Here is a 16,656-nt window from a genome sequence, read left to right as displayed (position 1 = left end):
GTCGGAACACCTCTGAGTCCCCTGTACCCTCATGTCTCTCTAGGACTTGTTGCACCTTCCCCAAGTTGGTGGCCGGCTCAGGCCGTGGCAGGGGACCGAGTCTCTCAGAAATCCTTGGGTCATTGATCTTTGAGCTTATATGGATGGAATTCTCTCGACGTTGCTTCAGGAAATCCCGACAATCGCGAAAGACGGCTTTCGATCCTTCTGCCCCTTCAGCAAAGAGGTGTCTCCCTCCGCTTCTCATGGTTCGGGTCGAAGCAACTGGGTTAAGAGAAGCCTCATGTTGATTATCAAATCGAGGGGTAATTTGTTCCCTATCAGGGATATCTATGTCGAATGCATGTGACCCTCCATGTTGGAGGGCACCCAGTTGATGGTTGACTTCCACGGGGGCAACAAGCTCGCGTGTCTGAGCTTGCCTAGCTTCGTGAAGTGTCTCGAAGAGCTTCTCATATTGCTCCTGGAGGACCTCATTCCTCATTGCTATCTTGTTGTTCTGAGCTTCCAACTCATCGACTTTAGCTTGAAGAAGAACTCGTTTTCCTTCCTTCTTTCGTTGTTTCGCACTATGTGCAAGGGGGGTGTCATTCTGTGTGCTGTGGCTTCCTTCGCTTCCCATGCTGGAGAGGGATGCCTGATCAAAAGAAAGTGTACGAATGATAGAAACCAGCTTGACACAGCTGAAGAGAGTAGGAATAAGTGTCGTTTCCCACAGACGGCGCCAAATGTTGATGCACAAAATCAGCGAAGACTTTGGTACAACAGAAAGTGTCAGGTTTTATGACCTTCGCTTGGTTGCTTCGGTCACTAGTGAGGATAAGTACGTAAATGAATAGAGACAGAGAAGCAAACACAGGATGTACGTGGTTCACCCAGATTGGCTACGTCCACGGAGTAGAGGAGTTCTTATTAGTAGTGAAGGGCTTACACAAGTAGAAAGGATCAAGCTCTCAATTTAGTGAGTTCTTGTGAATGATTTCACACAAAATGGCATTAGGCAATATTGTGGGGGAATGACCCCTATTTATAGAAAAACTTGTAGCTTTGTCACATTGACATGTGTCATGTTATGATTGGTTCTTGATGTCGACACATGCTGCGCTCTGATTGGCTTCTAATCTTGACACGTGTCGAGTAGTGATTGGCCTCCTGGTCGGAGGGGAACTCTTCTGGGTCATTGACAGTATAGCGTTGGCCGGTGCTCGGTAGTTTCGGGATTGGTCAAGTATGGTACAAACATATATAATATGGTAAAAGTTGCACTTTTGGATTACAATGCAGTCGCAAAGATATTTAAACACAATCAAATGCTATTATGCAAAAAATTTAAAACACATTATAATGTGTAACTAGTTTAAGATACAATCAAAATATTATCTTTGTTGTAAGTAAATTTTTCTCTTCAAAGAGGGTCCAACATCTGTCTTTTAACTTTTCACCTCAGAATGCTTTCCTTACCTTTTTTTTATGGTGATTAATATAAGAGGCATACATAATTAAGATTGTAAGTTTAGTATTGAGTACTTGTGGGATTATGCAGAGACGCAAGTGCGTCCGAGGGTGGAGCACAACTTCTTAATGCCATTTGAAGTGAAAGTGTGTTCAGATGATGCCCTCAAATGATCAATATCACATTCTGACATGACCACCACCATGGATTTGGCAATCAAGCACACTTTCGAATACAAGCATTACTTTGTTTGCCGATTGGTTAGAAATTTGATCTATAAATCCATATTTATTTCGGATTTTTTCCGATCATATTGATTTCATTGGTAAGACATAGGTTGTTCGGTTCTACCAAGAAGTAACTAAGAAGACATCTGAATTGTAATTTTTGTATAACCAAAAGCGAAGAAAAAAGTGCCAATTTTTCTATATGATATAGACTCAAATTGCATCAAACTCTATTTTCATTCGCATACATGTACAAAGAAATTAAGGAAATTGTTATCAAATAATATGGTTGGATCTTCGTTTAAGGCTATAATTTAATGTGGGCATTACCAGAAGATCGCTGCATGGTACAGAAAATGTTGCAACAGTTTTGCTATTATTCAGGTTTAGTATAGGATGTTTTTTCTAATATGTTGGCGAGACATAAGGGCTGTTGTAGCTAATCGTAATTTCCTTCTCCTAAACCTAACTCGAGGGACTTGTATTTTGGTTTCCCAATCGGTATGGACTGGCATTTTTATCACTTATGTTTGCTTTTCACTCTCTAAAATGTTTTTAGATAATGTAAGGAAAAAGAGTAAAAGAATTGATCAACTCCGAATCAATTTTGTTCTTTACTTTTCATTAATGACTATTTAAAACATGCGTAATAAAGTAAAATTTGAAAACAAGGTCCTTTAGTTTTTACACCTTTGCCGTTCTATTTCGGCTTGAAATATTCATATTGGAGCTTCCTCTCCTCTCTTGGTAACGTCTACGATGTTTTGGATAAGTAATTCTTAATCTCTCTTGAGATTTCGGTTAGAGCAACTCCACCATGGAGCCCTCATTCCTGGCAATTCACTATTGAATTCACCCTATTGAACAGTAACGGCCTTTAATGAATAGTAACTGCCCTTAATAAACAGTAATTACCATTTGCATCTCCACCATTGGAGCTCTCCCGCTGGCAATAGGCAATAAAATATTAGTTTTTTTTGTTTGTTTAAATAATACAAAATAAAATTATTTATAATTTCGGATAAGATTTTTTAAATCGTTCTCGTTGCGCCACGTGTCATTTTATAAAAAAAATAATTATTTAGCGATGGATTTCGATAAGATTTTTATCCAATATCATCGTGCCACGTGTCGTTATCTTTTGAGAATCTTGTCTAAAGATTTCAATCAGATTTTAACTCGTTCAAAATTGCGCCACGTGTCATCCGAAAAGATAATTATTGGAGATCGATTTTGATAAGATTTTTATCCAATACGATCGTGCCACGTGTCATTATCTTTTCAGAATCTTTGAGGATAGAAAAGTAAAAACAATTTTTTTTCAGATTTTTTACAATTTTTTCGAATTTTTTACAATTTTTTTTTAATTTTTATTCAAATAATTAATTTTTGCCGTTGGATTTTAAAAATTTTGAATTCCAACACTCCAGATTATGCCATGTGTCACAACGGTAACTTTTCTTAATTTTAAAACTTTTTTTTTAATTTATAAAGCAGATTAATATCAATCGTTGATCTCAGATCGAACGGTTGATATAAAATCAGCTTTTTTTTTAATTACCGTTGCAAATCGGACGGCTCGTATTAAAGAGTTGTTGGGATCGAATGGACCATGGGAAGCTGGCTTCCCAACGGTCACTGGGTTTTCTGCCTCGTGCGGGCCAGTGCCCTGAAATCCTGTCGGGCGACGCGCCCCCACTCGCGAGTGAGGGGCATGCGCCTGACATAAAAAAAATAAAAAATAAAGGCTGGACCCAGGCCTGACGTCACGGGCCTCGGGCCACAGGCCTGTCGACTCCCCACCCCCCCCCCCCCCCGGGCCCTCGGGCTCTCCAAGGCTGGAGGCCTACCAACCGGCCCTCGAGCCCTTTCCTGGTGCCTGTCCCCCGAGCAATCCACAAGGGTGGACTTGCTCTTAAGTTGTGTAAAGCTTCTTTTATGGTTCCCGTTTTTCGGCATCTTACTGTGTATTATTGGGTTGGATAGGCTTGCTAAGGCTAATTCAGATTCTACGGCTTGTAGTGGGATTTTCCGAGAATATGCAGGGTTAGTATTTTTTTTTTGGGTGGTTTTTCTAGAGTTTGGGGCAGCATCCATCTTTCTATGTAGATCTTCATGTTGTGGAGTTAGCTCTCACACATGCAGGGTCAGCAAAATCTATGGCTTGAAAATGACTCTTTTGGTGAGATCTGTTACTTTTCGCTAGGCTCAATTTCTTCTCCTTGGCTACTTTGAAATCGTTGGAAAAGTTGCTTTTCTCGGTTGCAACACATCATTTGCTTTCGTTCTCACTTGTTTGGCATGAGGCTCCACCCTTAAAGACTCTTCCTTCTCTACATTGCCTCATTCCCTCCTTCCTTCCCCTTAAATTATAAGGAGTAAAATTTGTGTCCGTATAACTTTTATTAATACATAAATAATAAAATGGATCAAGTTCAACATAGTTTAATACATGAATATTTTATCTTCAACTGAGATCAATATCTCACTTGCCACTTCCTAACACATTTCAAGGAAACTTCTACAATTGCAACTCATTGACCAATTCCTAATACATTTATGACTTTAAATGGAAACCCCAACATTTTCCACTCATGCCACAATACACAGAAAATGCTATATTAGATCGTTCAGTTATAAGCTTAATGTGGTGTGGTTTCTGGATCTACATTAATAACCCAAATGAAAACCCTAATTGTTTTGTTTGTTTCTCTCCGCGAAATCATAATTCCATTGTTAAATCCAACAATACGTAGTAGTGAAGGAGGGGGCTGTCAACTGGCAAGTAGTTGAAGTGTGAAGCACCAGCAACAGGCCGGCGCAGAGCTTCCATTTCAGCAGTGTGGGAGGTTTGCTTTTGCCATATATAATATATTTTAGGAAATTTCATTTTAATCTTGGCAAAAATGATTTTTAAACTAAAACCATGAGTAAGATCAAAATCTAATTTTAGTCTCTTGATACATTAATCACCTCATTTATTAATTATATTTTTGATGTTTTAAATATTTCTCTTTTTCTTTCTAATTTTAATGTATTAATTTTATTTCATTATAATTATAATTTTCATTTCATTCATCGTAATATATTTTGTTGTAAACATTTAGATATACTAATTTTTATTTTACAATATATTTCGATATATTTTTTCTTCTTCATTTAGATACATTAGATTCATTATAATACATTTCGGTGCATACACTTAGGTACACACATTTCAGTATATATATTTTTATATAAACATTTAGGTACATTAATTTAATATAATACATTTCGGTACATTAGTTTAATATAATACATTTTGGTACACACTTTTAGGTACATTAGTTTAATATAATACATTTCAATGCATATACTTGGATACATGCATTTCGGTACTAACATTTAAATACATTAATTCAATATAATACATTTCGGTACTAACATTTGGGTACATTAATTGAGTTTTTCAAGTTTGAAGAATGTTAAGTAAAATTAATAAATTTAAAAAACTTTGGTTTGGTCAAAAAATATATTAAAATGTGTATATTAATAAATTTAAATATTTAATGGGAGACATTGAATAAAATACACATTAATTATTGACACACCCCGATCCTAGAATCAAGGCGTGACGACCAGCACACCTTGATTCTAGGATCAAGGTGCGTCAGTTATTTTGAATTAAGGACACATCAAAGAACTATAATCAATATGTAATCTAACACCAGATTTATTTTAAATTTTAATCTTCTTCAAGAATTAAAGTTAGAAAATCCCTATATTTTCAATGCCTTGTCTTATTTTCCATTTTCCCTTTTCTTCTAATATTCCCATGGTCATTTTTGCTCAGTGGTTTATCTATAATAAAGTCGTATAACTTTTTATGGTGAAGCATCGCGTGCTTGCTGCTTACGCATCTTGTTTTGGCAATTCATATATATGGACAACTAGCTACCATATCATAATATGCCTACTTGATAACTTGAATATTGTGTTTTGAGCCTGCATTATAATCGTTGTGATCAAAGCAAACTAAAGAATTCATACATTGTTTTTCCGTTGGGATATATGTCAAGCAAACTAGAAGGACTGCTCTTCGAAAGTGTCTTCTGCAGAAGCCAATTTCCCCTTACGTTTCGTATTTAAGAGAGTGCTTTTGATCAGTTTCTAATAAATGCAACAATATTAAGTAAACAAACAGTATACCTAGGAGTGGCATTAATACACATATTGCCTGTACAATTATCCAACTGAAAATAGGAAGGGGCATGCACTCAATTTTTCTTTGCTTGGCCTTTTGTGGAAATGCCTGGCTAAAGCCTAAAGTGGAACCATTTCTTGGTGGGATTGTGAATTGTGATATATAGATTCCTCATCAAAGAATAAAAAATGAAAGAAGCCCCCTTTATTTTTGAGAAATCAGTTAGAAATAAGGATTTCACAAATCTCAGCTGATTAAATACTTAGAATTAAAACGGCTAGACATCGTCCAATATTAATGACATTATCAATAAAAGTGGATGAAATATTGACGAAATCTAAAAAACTGTTTTAGCAAAGAAGTGATTTTGTCGCACACATTATTCCCCTGTCAGTGATTTGATTTGTATATTCATCATTTCTACCAATTTTTATATATGAGAAATGCTAAGAAGACTTTCTCAAAAAAAACTTTTCATGGACTCTCTAACATCTCAAGTTTTTTATACAATATTTTATAATGTTGAGAAATGCGAAGAATACTCTCTAAAGATGATACTCTTTAGAGCAACTCCACCCTAATGGGGTAGGCTGGGACAAAGCCTGAAAAATAGGCTGGCTTGCACAAAATCCACTTCAGCCGAGCCAAATAGGCCAGCCCACAGCCCAACCAGCATGTAAGGCGGCCCAAAACGTGCTGAACAATGTCTCGGCCTATGTGACGTCATGCTGACGTCAGCGAGGCCCATTGAGTTTTTTTGCGTCAAGCGCGTGGAAAACAAGCGCTCGTGGGCACGCGTTCCTGACAGAAAAAAGACGGTGAGGCCCGCCATTGCAGCACAATAAAGGGAGTGGGGAGAAGCCACGTGGCATATCTTTGGATTTCCAATGGCTAGTTTTCTGGACCGTTGGATTTTCAGCAATAAAAAAAATTCAATGGTAAAAAAAAAATTGAAATTCAAAACCAACGGCTAATGACATGGCGCGTTCTGGACCGTCCGTTTCTTAGATCAACGGTCCACGGTTTTCGGCCAAAAAACATAAATAAATAAAAAATAGCAAATGGTCAGAATTATGATTGTTAGCCACGTGTCCAAATCTGGACTATTGGATTTCAATCTTTTTCAAATCCAATGGTCCAGATTAATTAACTTAATAAAAATTATTAATAAATTATTAAAAATTGTTTAAACATACAGAAAAAAACAAAAATTTATTATTTTTTCTATAAATATGTAACCATCATCTTCCACCTTACACCACATTTCAATATTTTCAACACTTTCAACCAAAGCTTTCATATACTTTTCTGTGCAAAAAATGGCTACATGGAGGGTCATAAAAAATGTTACGTTGTGTGAATGTTGGGTTCAAATTACTCATGACCCGATTACGAGTAATTAGATGTAGTTGTGAGAACTGTGGATTAGAATTACTACAGCGTTTTGCAATAAGTTTGGAAAAGACGCAAAAAGTAGTCAAGGTCTTTAAGGTCATTGGAAAAAAACTCAACAACTCGCTTACTAGTTGGAAAAACACCCTCTCTCATGCTTCCAATAATCTAAGTAGTGGGAGAAGTTTAGCGGATGAAGTTTTGGATAATGTCACGTGACACTACGTGAGTGGTTGAAAATCTAATAGAAATCTTGGCTAAAAGATTGTAAACAAATAGTGACATGTGGCACGTCATGATTGGTTGAAAATCTTATCAAAAATCTATCCACAAAATAGTATTTTCGGATAATGCCACGTGGCACTACATGATTGGTTGAAAATCTTACCGAAATCTTGGCTAAAGAATTGTAAACAGATAATGACATGTGACGCGTCGGGATTGGTTAAAAATCTTATTGGTAATCTATCAACAAAATAGTACTTATGGATAATGACACGTGGTGTGACATTATTGGTTAAAGATTATATCCGAAATTAAAACTTTTTTTAATTATTTTATAAAAAAATTTATAATATTTTAATATAAATTGATTAGACATTGTGCTGGCGTATTTTTTAGGAGTGGAGATGCATTTAGCCCATTATTGTTCATTGGGGTCAATCACTATTCATTTGAGTGGATTAAATGGGCTAGGTGCCTGCGTATTTTTAGGGGTGGAGTTGCTCTTATGGACTCTGTAACATCTCATGTTTTATATACAATATTTTATAATGTAACACAAACATTAATATTAAACTATGAGCTGAAAGAAAAGATATAAATAGTCCTACTTTAAGACAATCTTATTATCATTTCTCTTTATATATATAGTTAACACTGAAATTGGATTTAACAATAGCTGCACAGCTAGCTAGCTGCGCACACTTCTTAGGCCATCTCCAACCGAAGGGTCCAGAGGGCCAGAGGGCCGAAAATAGCCCTAAAACCGTCTCCAACCGAGGGCTAGGCCAGAGGGCTCTGGAATCTGGGAGGGCCCCACGGGATCGGAGAGGGCTGGAGGGCTGGCTATTTTTTTTTTTAATGATTTCCTATTGCTGTCGGTTAAAACCGACAACATTAAAGACCTTTTTTTTTGTTTTAATAGTTCTGCTATTAGTGTCGGTTATAACCGACACTAATAGTTTGAAATGTTTTTTAATATAACGGCTAGTTGAGTCAGCTAGCCGTTGGTTGTTTTTTTTTATTTTTTTTATTTTAAACATTACTAGCCGTTGGTTTTTTTTTTTTAATTTATTTTAAACATTTTTTTCTTCTATAAATATAGTGAAGTTCTTTCAATTCTTCACTTCATTTGCAATATTTCCTTCTTCAATATTTCTCAATATTTCCTTCAATATATTTCTCAATATTTCCTTCAATATATTTTCTAATATTTCCTTCATCTATAATATTTGTTTCAATTTTCCAATATTTCCTTCAATAAATTTTCCAATATTTCCTTCATCTATAATATTTTCTTCTATAACATTTGCAATATTTCCTTCAATATTTCCTTCATTTTTTTTTCAAAAAAAATGGCCTCATCTGCAATGAAAGGTAGGGCTTGGACCCGAAAAGAAGATGAAGCTCTTTGCAAGGCTTATAGATGGATCTAAGAAGATAGTGTGAGGGGGATTTCTCAAACAAGTGAAGGTGTTTGGACTCGTGTGTCCAAAAAATACTTAGAGTTCTACGAAGGCACCATTCCACCGAATACCCGAAACCACGAAAGTTGTTCTTCAAGATGGAAGAAACATCTTCATCCAAGTTTGAATAAATGGCATCAAGCACTATTAGCAGCAGCACGTAGACATGAAAGCGGCGCCAATTACTATGACGAAGTTAGTGTTTTTACAGTTTATTTTAAATGTTTAAATGTTTAATTATATTACATTAATTTCGTGAATTAATTTCCTAAAATTTTTTTAATTATATTTTCTAGGTACGCCAAGCGGAGGAATTGTATATGGAGGGCAGCTCAAAACCCTTTCAGTTTCACGGTTGTTGGGAAATTTGTAAAGGGTGGGTGTTATTTGAAGATCCACCTCAACATAGAGTGGATCCTTTGGAAGCTGCATCCCCATCTGTAGATATGAATGAAGATGGATCTCCTACCATTCAACAAACAAGGGTAGAAAATCCGACTCCATCCCAAATTTCTTTACCTAGGGCTATGGGACGAAACAAGGCCCGAAGGTTGAGGGAAAAGGGCAAGGCAAATGCTGATTACGCCGCTCAACATGAAGTGGCGGCCTCATTTCGATTACTGGCGGAGCAAAATGCCCGTGAGGTGGAAGAAAGGAAGTGTAGACATGAAGAGCGAGCCAAACAAATACAAGAAGAGATGGATGATAAGAATATGGAAAGGAACACTTCGGATTACACTCCAATGAGTAAGGCCTATTTTGATAGGAAAAAAAAAGAAATTATGGCTCGGCGGCAATTGTTTACCTCTGACTATACTCCTACAATGGCGGATGATGAAGATGATATTGATTATGGATATTAAATTTAAGTCGTTGTAATTTTTAAATTTAAGTTAATGTTGTTTTTAAATTTAATTTGTAGTGTTTAAATATAAGTTGTTGTTTTTAAATTTAAGTTGTTGTAGTTTTTAAATTTAAATAATAAATTATGTTTGGTCCTATGGCCCTTTGGCCCTCGGTTGGAGACGGTTTTTTGTGACAGGGCTAAAACGAGCCCTTTGGCCCTCTGGCCCTCGGTTGGAGACGGAGGCAAATATGGCCCTGTACTGTTCATTAAAATATTAATATCTTGGGGAATCTTGGAGGGCTAGAGGGCTCAAACGAGCCCTCTGGCCAGCCCTCGGTTGGAGATGGCCTTAGTTCTTACACCAAAGGTATGTGATTCTGCTCCCTCATTATCGTTTTAATAAATTATATTCTCTCAATGATAATGTTAGAGAGATTAAATTTGTAAACAAAATTTACAAATTAAATGATGTATCACCAATATTGTTCACGTTTATTAACGTTTAAATAATAATATAATCACAAACTTATATATCATTTAGTTTATAATATTTTATTTACAATTTTAATATCTCTCGCATTACTCTTATCTCATGTATAAGATGCTCTTGAAATTGCCGCTGCAACAACTAACAGACTGAAAGAGAACCGATCCAGGAACATTTTTCAAGTTTGAAAATGTACTGGACGACTTCATTCCTCAAATTCAGCTGCCCATATATTGTAAAATGTTTCTGCCTTCGAGCTACATATATCATGAGAGTTGTATAACATCAATTTCTGTAGCGTGGAGGATAGTGAAATTTCATGTACGCATGAATATGATAGTCACCGAAAAAACATGGACTTTAGGGTTTTGACTCTATTGCCTCTCGCGAATATTAGTCATTCTATCTCTATCTTGTGCACAATAAGGCTGCAACCCTGCAACCATAGTGTAACCATGGACCACCATAACTGATAAGTCGATCCCTTCTATATATTCTTACATGATTACTTTGTGGGTGTTAACAAATTAAAGAACGAGAAATGAAAAATGAAAAAGCCGATCACAGACTAAATCTTATTTCATTGACTAAAACTAAGAAGACTATAAATTGTTGCATAGCGAAATGATTATGTATTGCCAATACTTAATTTTCATTAAGATAAAAGAAATTTATTTATCAAAATCTATTTAGGAAACGAATAGGAAAATAATGTTGAACCCTAGTAGCTAGAAAAAGGAAGGAAATTATAATCTTTATGCTAACCCTAATTTGTAAAATACAAAAAATGCTCTAACATACATTAAACAAATCTGAAACCATTAAATACTTTTTTCATAGAAAAAAAATTAATTTACATGCACCAAACTGACAATTATAAAATGGTTAAATACTTTTAGATTTGAGTACTTTTAAATAGGGGTAGGCAAACATGAGAAATTTTTCAGTATGACCGATATATGGAGTGGTAAATTATATGTTATTATATAAATGATAAAATATGTGTGCTAAAATGTTAGTAACTTAAAAAATAAAATTTTCCACAATTTTTATTAAAACATGTGGTGTACCGTGTTCCGGTCACAATTAAAAATGTTTTAGACCTGTGGAACGAGGCGGGTCCAAGTATTTCAAAGAAGAAACGGAACATGGCAGGGTGGGGCGGAGAAAATGACGGGGCGGGTGAGTCCAACAATCAGGAGAGACGGGGCCCTAACTCGAACCGTTTCTACCATTTTTCTCATTCACTCAGTCTCGGACAGTTAGTCGGGCAACCGACTCACTCCTCACTGAGTCTCTGTCGTGACCTTGTCTCTCGCATTCATTCTCGACAACAATCACAATTCACCATCCCTCGAGTCCGCCTCCCTCTCTGGCAACTTGCGACCACACCACCACGTCTACGGCTAGCGCCTGCAAATTGAAATCGACCAGGAGGAGTCGCGTTTGATAAGCTCATGCCTTCCAAATCGAAATCGTCTACGGCCACCGTCTTCGAGAAACTCGTGCATGAGGTGTCGCGTTTGGCTAGGTATAATAAGAGCCGACATTAGGTTCATGCTGCTTGTTTTTTAGGGAGATCTAGACCGCCGTTAGGTTGGTGCTGCCCGTTTCTCAGGGTGGCCCAACCCGTCCCGTTTTATTTCTAACCGGATCTGGTCCGATCCTTCCAATTTTGCCCAAACACGAGCCCTAATTTTTAATATCTAGATGATTCAGATCATTCGATATGCCTTAATATTTGAACTTTAATCTAGCTAGCTAAGTATACAAAGCAACTCCATTTTAGGAAAATGATTTTAACACACCCATCTTTAACTTCGAAGACATCTATCTTTATTTAAGGTTATCTTATTGAATAAAACGAATATTATCAACGACCATGATTAAATAGGGATGTATAAGTGTTAGATTCGATTTTTTTTATTTTGAACAAACTATATTATTTACATTAAGAGCAATTCCAGCGGGGACAAAATGTCCCAGCCCTCAGTCCAAAAAACGTGCCGGGCCTCTGTCAATCAAGTCCACCCCATGAAATGAACTGGTACCCAGCCCGAGCTGGGCAAGAGCCCAGCCCAAAAGAGACTGAGACAGAAGCCGGGGAGGAAGCCTGGCTCGTGCGCTTCACGCAGCCGTGGCGCGAGTGCCCGACAAGCTTTTAGAGCCCGGGCTCGCGTGCAGGCGCTGTCAGTTCCACCCCCCGAGTTTGCGACATGGCTCCCTCTCTGCCGTTGGATTTCCAACGGCTAGTTTTCTAGACCGTTGGATTTCCAACGGTAAAAAATTTTTAAATTTTACTTTTAAAATAGACCGTCGGATCAAAGATCAACGGTCCACGTTTTTTTCACAAAAAGTAAAAAAAAAAAAAAAAAAAAGGGCCCAACGGTCAGAAATATGACCGTTGGCCACGTGGCAACTCCCTAGCTCTTGGATTTGAATATTTTTCAAATCCAACGGTCCAGATTAATTAACTATATTAAAATTCATTAAAAATTATTAAAAATACAGAAAAATTATTAAAAAATACAGAAAATTTTGAAAAATGTTAATTTTTTTTCCTATAAATACCTAACCCTCATCTTCTACCTTTACACCACATTCCAATATTTTCTACACTTTCTACACTATCTACATTTCAATATTTTCTACACTTTAAGAGAAAAAAATGTCTTCGTGGAAGCTCATTGAAGATGTTACGTTGTGTGAATGTTGGGTTCACACTACTCATGATCCGATTATGGGTAATGAGATGGATAAGCGAGAAATGTGGAGTAAAATTACGAAAGCGTTTTGTGATGTACATGGAGAAAACGCCAGAACTAGTCAAGGTCTTCAAGGTCGTTGGAAAAAACTCAACGCATCCTTTACTTGTTGGAAAAACGCCATCTCTCATGCTTCCGGTAACCTCCGTAGTGGGACAAGTTTAGCGGATCAGGTGACAATATTTTTATTTATTTATATGCATTCCACTCACATTAATATTTTGATTTATTTAATTTCGTATGTAATTTTTATGTTATTTCTTATGTAATTTTTATTTAATTTCTTATGTCATTTTTATTTAATTTCTTATGTCATTTTATGTAATTTATATGCATTCCACCCGTATTAATATTTTGAATTTATTTATTTGTGTTACACCCGCATTTTTTAACACTATGTTATCCCACATTTTTATAGACACTACAAGCTCAAGCATTCTACAATTCAAAGAACGGGAACAAATCATTCACTAGATGGGAATGTTGGCAAATTGTCAAAGATTGCCCTAAATACAAAATTGTCGCAACTGGTCCAGAAGTTGTCATGCACGGTATGGGTCTACATAGTTCTCCAGAACCAGACATGGCCGAATAAGAAGCCGACACATTTCAAGACACGGAAGGATGCCTGAACAAGTGCCCGAGACCCAACCGACTCGTCAGTCCCTCAGGCCCGTAGGTAAAAAGGCGTCAAAGAAAAAAGGTAGTTCTTCCAAGAATGACTACACTAAATATATGGAGGAACTTACTCGCCAAGGTGAACTGAACATGGCACGAGAAAAGGTTAGAGATGAGGAAAAAGTTGCTGCTATGGCAGCAATATTAGCAGCTACTGAGGCCCGTGATGCGGCGGCTGAGAGACAAAGAGAAGTAGTTAATCGAGAGAACGAGCTGGTTAGAGAAGCACTTCATCGAGAAAATGAATTGCTTCGAGAAGAAAGGATGGCTCAAGCAGATCGTGACACTATGAGCAAGTCTCTAGTAGGACTGTCTCCGAATTCTAAATATTTTTGGACATCGGAAAAAAGAGATGTCATGCGAAGGAGGCGTGCAAGAGATGCGGAAACAAGTCAAGGGGGTTCTAGCAACTTTTGTGACAACCAAGATCCTCGCTTCACATATCCTAACTCAAGAGACTTTGTATAATTTTTATGTATTTTTTATGTTTTTTCTTTCTTTTTTCTTTTGAACTTTATTTAATTTCTTATGTAATTTCTTATGTTTTTTTCTTTTTTTAGGTTTGAACTTTATTTAATTTCTTATGTAATTTTTATGTTATTTCTTATTTATTTTTAAAACTTTATTTCTTTTGTACTTTATTTAAACACATGAAATAAGATTACATAAACTCACCAAATAAATTTAAAAACAAAACACACTACATAGAATTACATAAACTCACCAAATAAATAGAATTACATAAACTCACCAAATAAACTTAAAAACAAAACACACTACATAGAATTACATAAACTCACCAAATAAACTTAAAAACAAAACACACTACATAAATAAACTTAAAAACAAAACACACTACATAGAATTACATAAACTTTAAAAAAATACAATTTATTCTTCAACCACAAGCCTCATTCTAATTATCTTCGCCTTCATGCAATCCCCACTGGTGCTCAATCAAGTCATTCTGGCGGGTTACGTGCCAGTATGGCTCTTGCACATTAGTGTAACGTTGAACGATCAATTCATTGTAACGTCCATCGCGTTCCAACGGCTCGTGTTGCACTGGATCTTCGGTCCCATCATGAGCACAATAGATACGTGTTCTTGAGTTGTTCATCGGATCCGGCTCATATTCATCGACGCCATCATAATCATACTCATCTTCAACAATCATGTTGTGGAGAATAATACACGTCATCATGATGGATCGAAGAGCCTCGACATCAAACATTCTAGCTGCAGCCCTGATAATCGCCCAACGAGCTTGCAGGATACCAAAACAACGCTCGACATCCTTCCTACACCCTTCTTGACATTTTGCAAAGTGTTTTTCCTTTTCAGTCTGTGGATGTGGCACTGTTTTGACAAATGTTGACCACCTTGGGTAAATGCCATCTGCAAGGTAGTATGATCCCTCGTATTGGGTACCATTAATGGTATATGTGCATCTCGGCGAGTTTCCTTGCAGCAGTTCGTCGAACACTGGGGATTGGGCAAGGACATTTAAGTCATTCTGAGCTCCTGGAACACCAAAAAAAGCATGCCAAATCCATGTATCAAATGAAGCCACCGCTTCCAAAATGATGCTTTTGGCTCCTTTTCTGTTGCCATATGCTCCTTGCCACGCACTTGGACAGTTTTTCCAAGTCCAGTGCATGCAGTCCATGCTTCCAATCATGCCAGGGAAGCCTCACATCTCACCCTTCCTCAGAAGCCTTCGCATGTCCCTTGGCGTGGGTGTCCGGAGGTACTCATTGGTGTAGAGGGCTTCAATTGCAGAGCAAAAACGCATTAGGGACTCCAAAACAGTTGTTTTTCCCATCCTCGCGATCTCATCCACTTGATCTGCAAATGCTCCATATGCAAGTATTCGCAAGGATGCTGTAATTTTTTGCTCGGGAATGAGACCTAGAACATGAAAAGCATCATCTTTTTGCACAAAGTATGAATCATGGTTGCAAATATCACTCATGATTTTGTTGAACAAATTTCGTTGCATTTTAAAACGCCGTCTAAAAATATGATCAAGAAATATGCTATTGGGAATAAAATAATCTTCCAATAGATTTTTACCTCGTTTTTCCCTTTTTCTATCGAGGTTTGCAACACGTCGTGGTTTGGCTATCTGACCCACGGCTTCCATGACACGGCGGGAATGTGAGGCCTTCTGCCTTCTATGATGATCATCCTCATCCTCCTCCATGAAGAAAGCCTCATCTCCACCTCCACTTCCACCTTCCTCGAGATTGGCAAATTCTGCCTGTTGTGCCAACAACCTTTGTTGTTGCTCCTGCAACTGTTTATACACCCTTTTTGAAGAAGACATTGTAATAAGAACTTAAGATTTGAAAACGATGAACAAGGATTCTGAGCTAAAAAGAAGGATTGAGCTTGGTGTGAGGATGGATGTAGGGATGTAGGGTTTATATGGACAAAAAAAAGAAAGGATGAGGTTCTGGACAATGCCACGTGGCACTACGTGATTGGTTGAAAATCTTATCAAAATCTTGGCTAAATTATTGTAAACCGGAAGTGACACGTGGCATGTCGGGATTGGTCGAAAATATTATCGGAAATCTATCCACAAAATAGTACGTTCAGATAATGACACGTGGCATGACGTGATTGGTTGAAAATCTTATCGAAATCTTGGCTAAATTATTGTAAAACGGAAGTGACACGTGGCGTGTCGGGATTGGTTGAAAATCTTAGCGGAATTCTATTCACAAAATAGTACGTTCAGATAATGACATGTGGCGTGACGAGATTGGTTAAAAATCCTATCCGAAATTAAAACTATTTTATTTTTTTATTCTTTTAGACAAAATTTAAAAATATCTTAAATGGGCTGGGTGCCAGCGCATTTTGTAGGGATGGAGATTGTTTGTGCCAGCGCATTTTTTCACTAGGTGCCAGTGCATTTTTTTAGGGGT

At 37.0% G+C, this 16,656-nt stretch overlaps 2 protein-coding genes across 4 annotated transcripts; one reads left to right on the top strand and one right to left on the bottom strand.

The window, feature by feature from the left end:
- The first annotated feature begins 8,918 nt into the window (after positions 1-8,918).
- On the top strand, positions 8,919-9,893 carry LOC126629854 (uncharacterized). The gene is made up of 2 exons (XM_050300000.1): positions 8,919-9,138; positions 9,240-9,893. Exon 2 carries the CDS (start codon positions 9,264-9,266, stop codon positions 9,804-9,806), a length of 543 nt encoding a protein of 180 aa, XP_050155957.1. The 5' UTR covers positions 8,919-9,138; positions 9,240-9,263; the 3' UTR covers positions 9,807-9,893.
- Positions 9,894-14,415: 4,522 nt separating this feature from the next.
- Positions 14,416-15,455, bottom strand: LOC126626538 (uncharacterized). Of its 3 annotated transcripts, none has more exons than XM_050295906.1 (2): positions 14,596-15,455; positions 14,416-14,439 (listed from the first exon to the last, which is right to left on the bottom strand). In XM_050295906.1, exon 1 carries the CDS (start codon positions 15,399-15,401, stop codon positions 14,637-14,639), a length of 765 nt encoding a protein of 254 aa, XP_050151863.1. In that variant the 5' UTR covers positions 15,402-15,455; the 3' UTR covers positions 14,416-14,439; positions 14,596-14,636. The 3 variants fall into 3 exon arrangements, with proteins under 3 accessions (XP_050151863.1, XP_050151856.1, XP_050151870.1); XM_050295899.1 differs by lacking the exon at positions 14,416-14,439 and adding an exon at positions 14,441-14,515; XM_050295913.1 differs by lacking the exon at positions 14,416-14,439 and adding an exon at positions 14,441-14,466.
- Between the last annotated feature and the right edge of the window lie 1,201 nt (positions 15,456-16,656).

Source organism: Malus sylvestris, chromosome 1, assembly GCF_916048215.2.
Source record: "Malus sylvestris chromosome 1, drMalSylv7.2, whole genome shotgun sequence".
NCBI lineage: Eukaryota > Viridiplantae > Streptophyta > Magnoliopsida > Rosales > Rosaceae > Malus > Malus sylvestris.
The sequence above is the reverse complement of the archived record's forward strand: the minus strand, read 5'-3'. Positions and strand labels throughout refer to the sequence as shown.

Bases quoted from the DNA above. Each gene is read 5' to 3' on its own strand.
- LOC126626538 (XM_050295906.1), bottom strand. From the start codon at position 15,401: ATGATTGGAAGCATGGACTGCATGCACTGGACTTGGAAAAACTGTCCA.
- LOC126629854 (XM_050300000.1), top strand. From the start codon at position 9,264: ATGGAGGGCAGCTCAAAACCCTTTCAGTTTCACGGTTGTTGGGAAATT.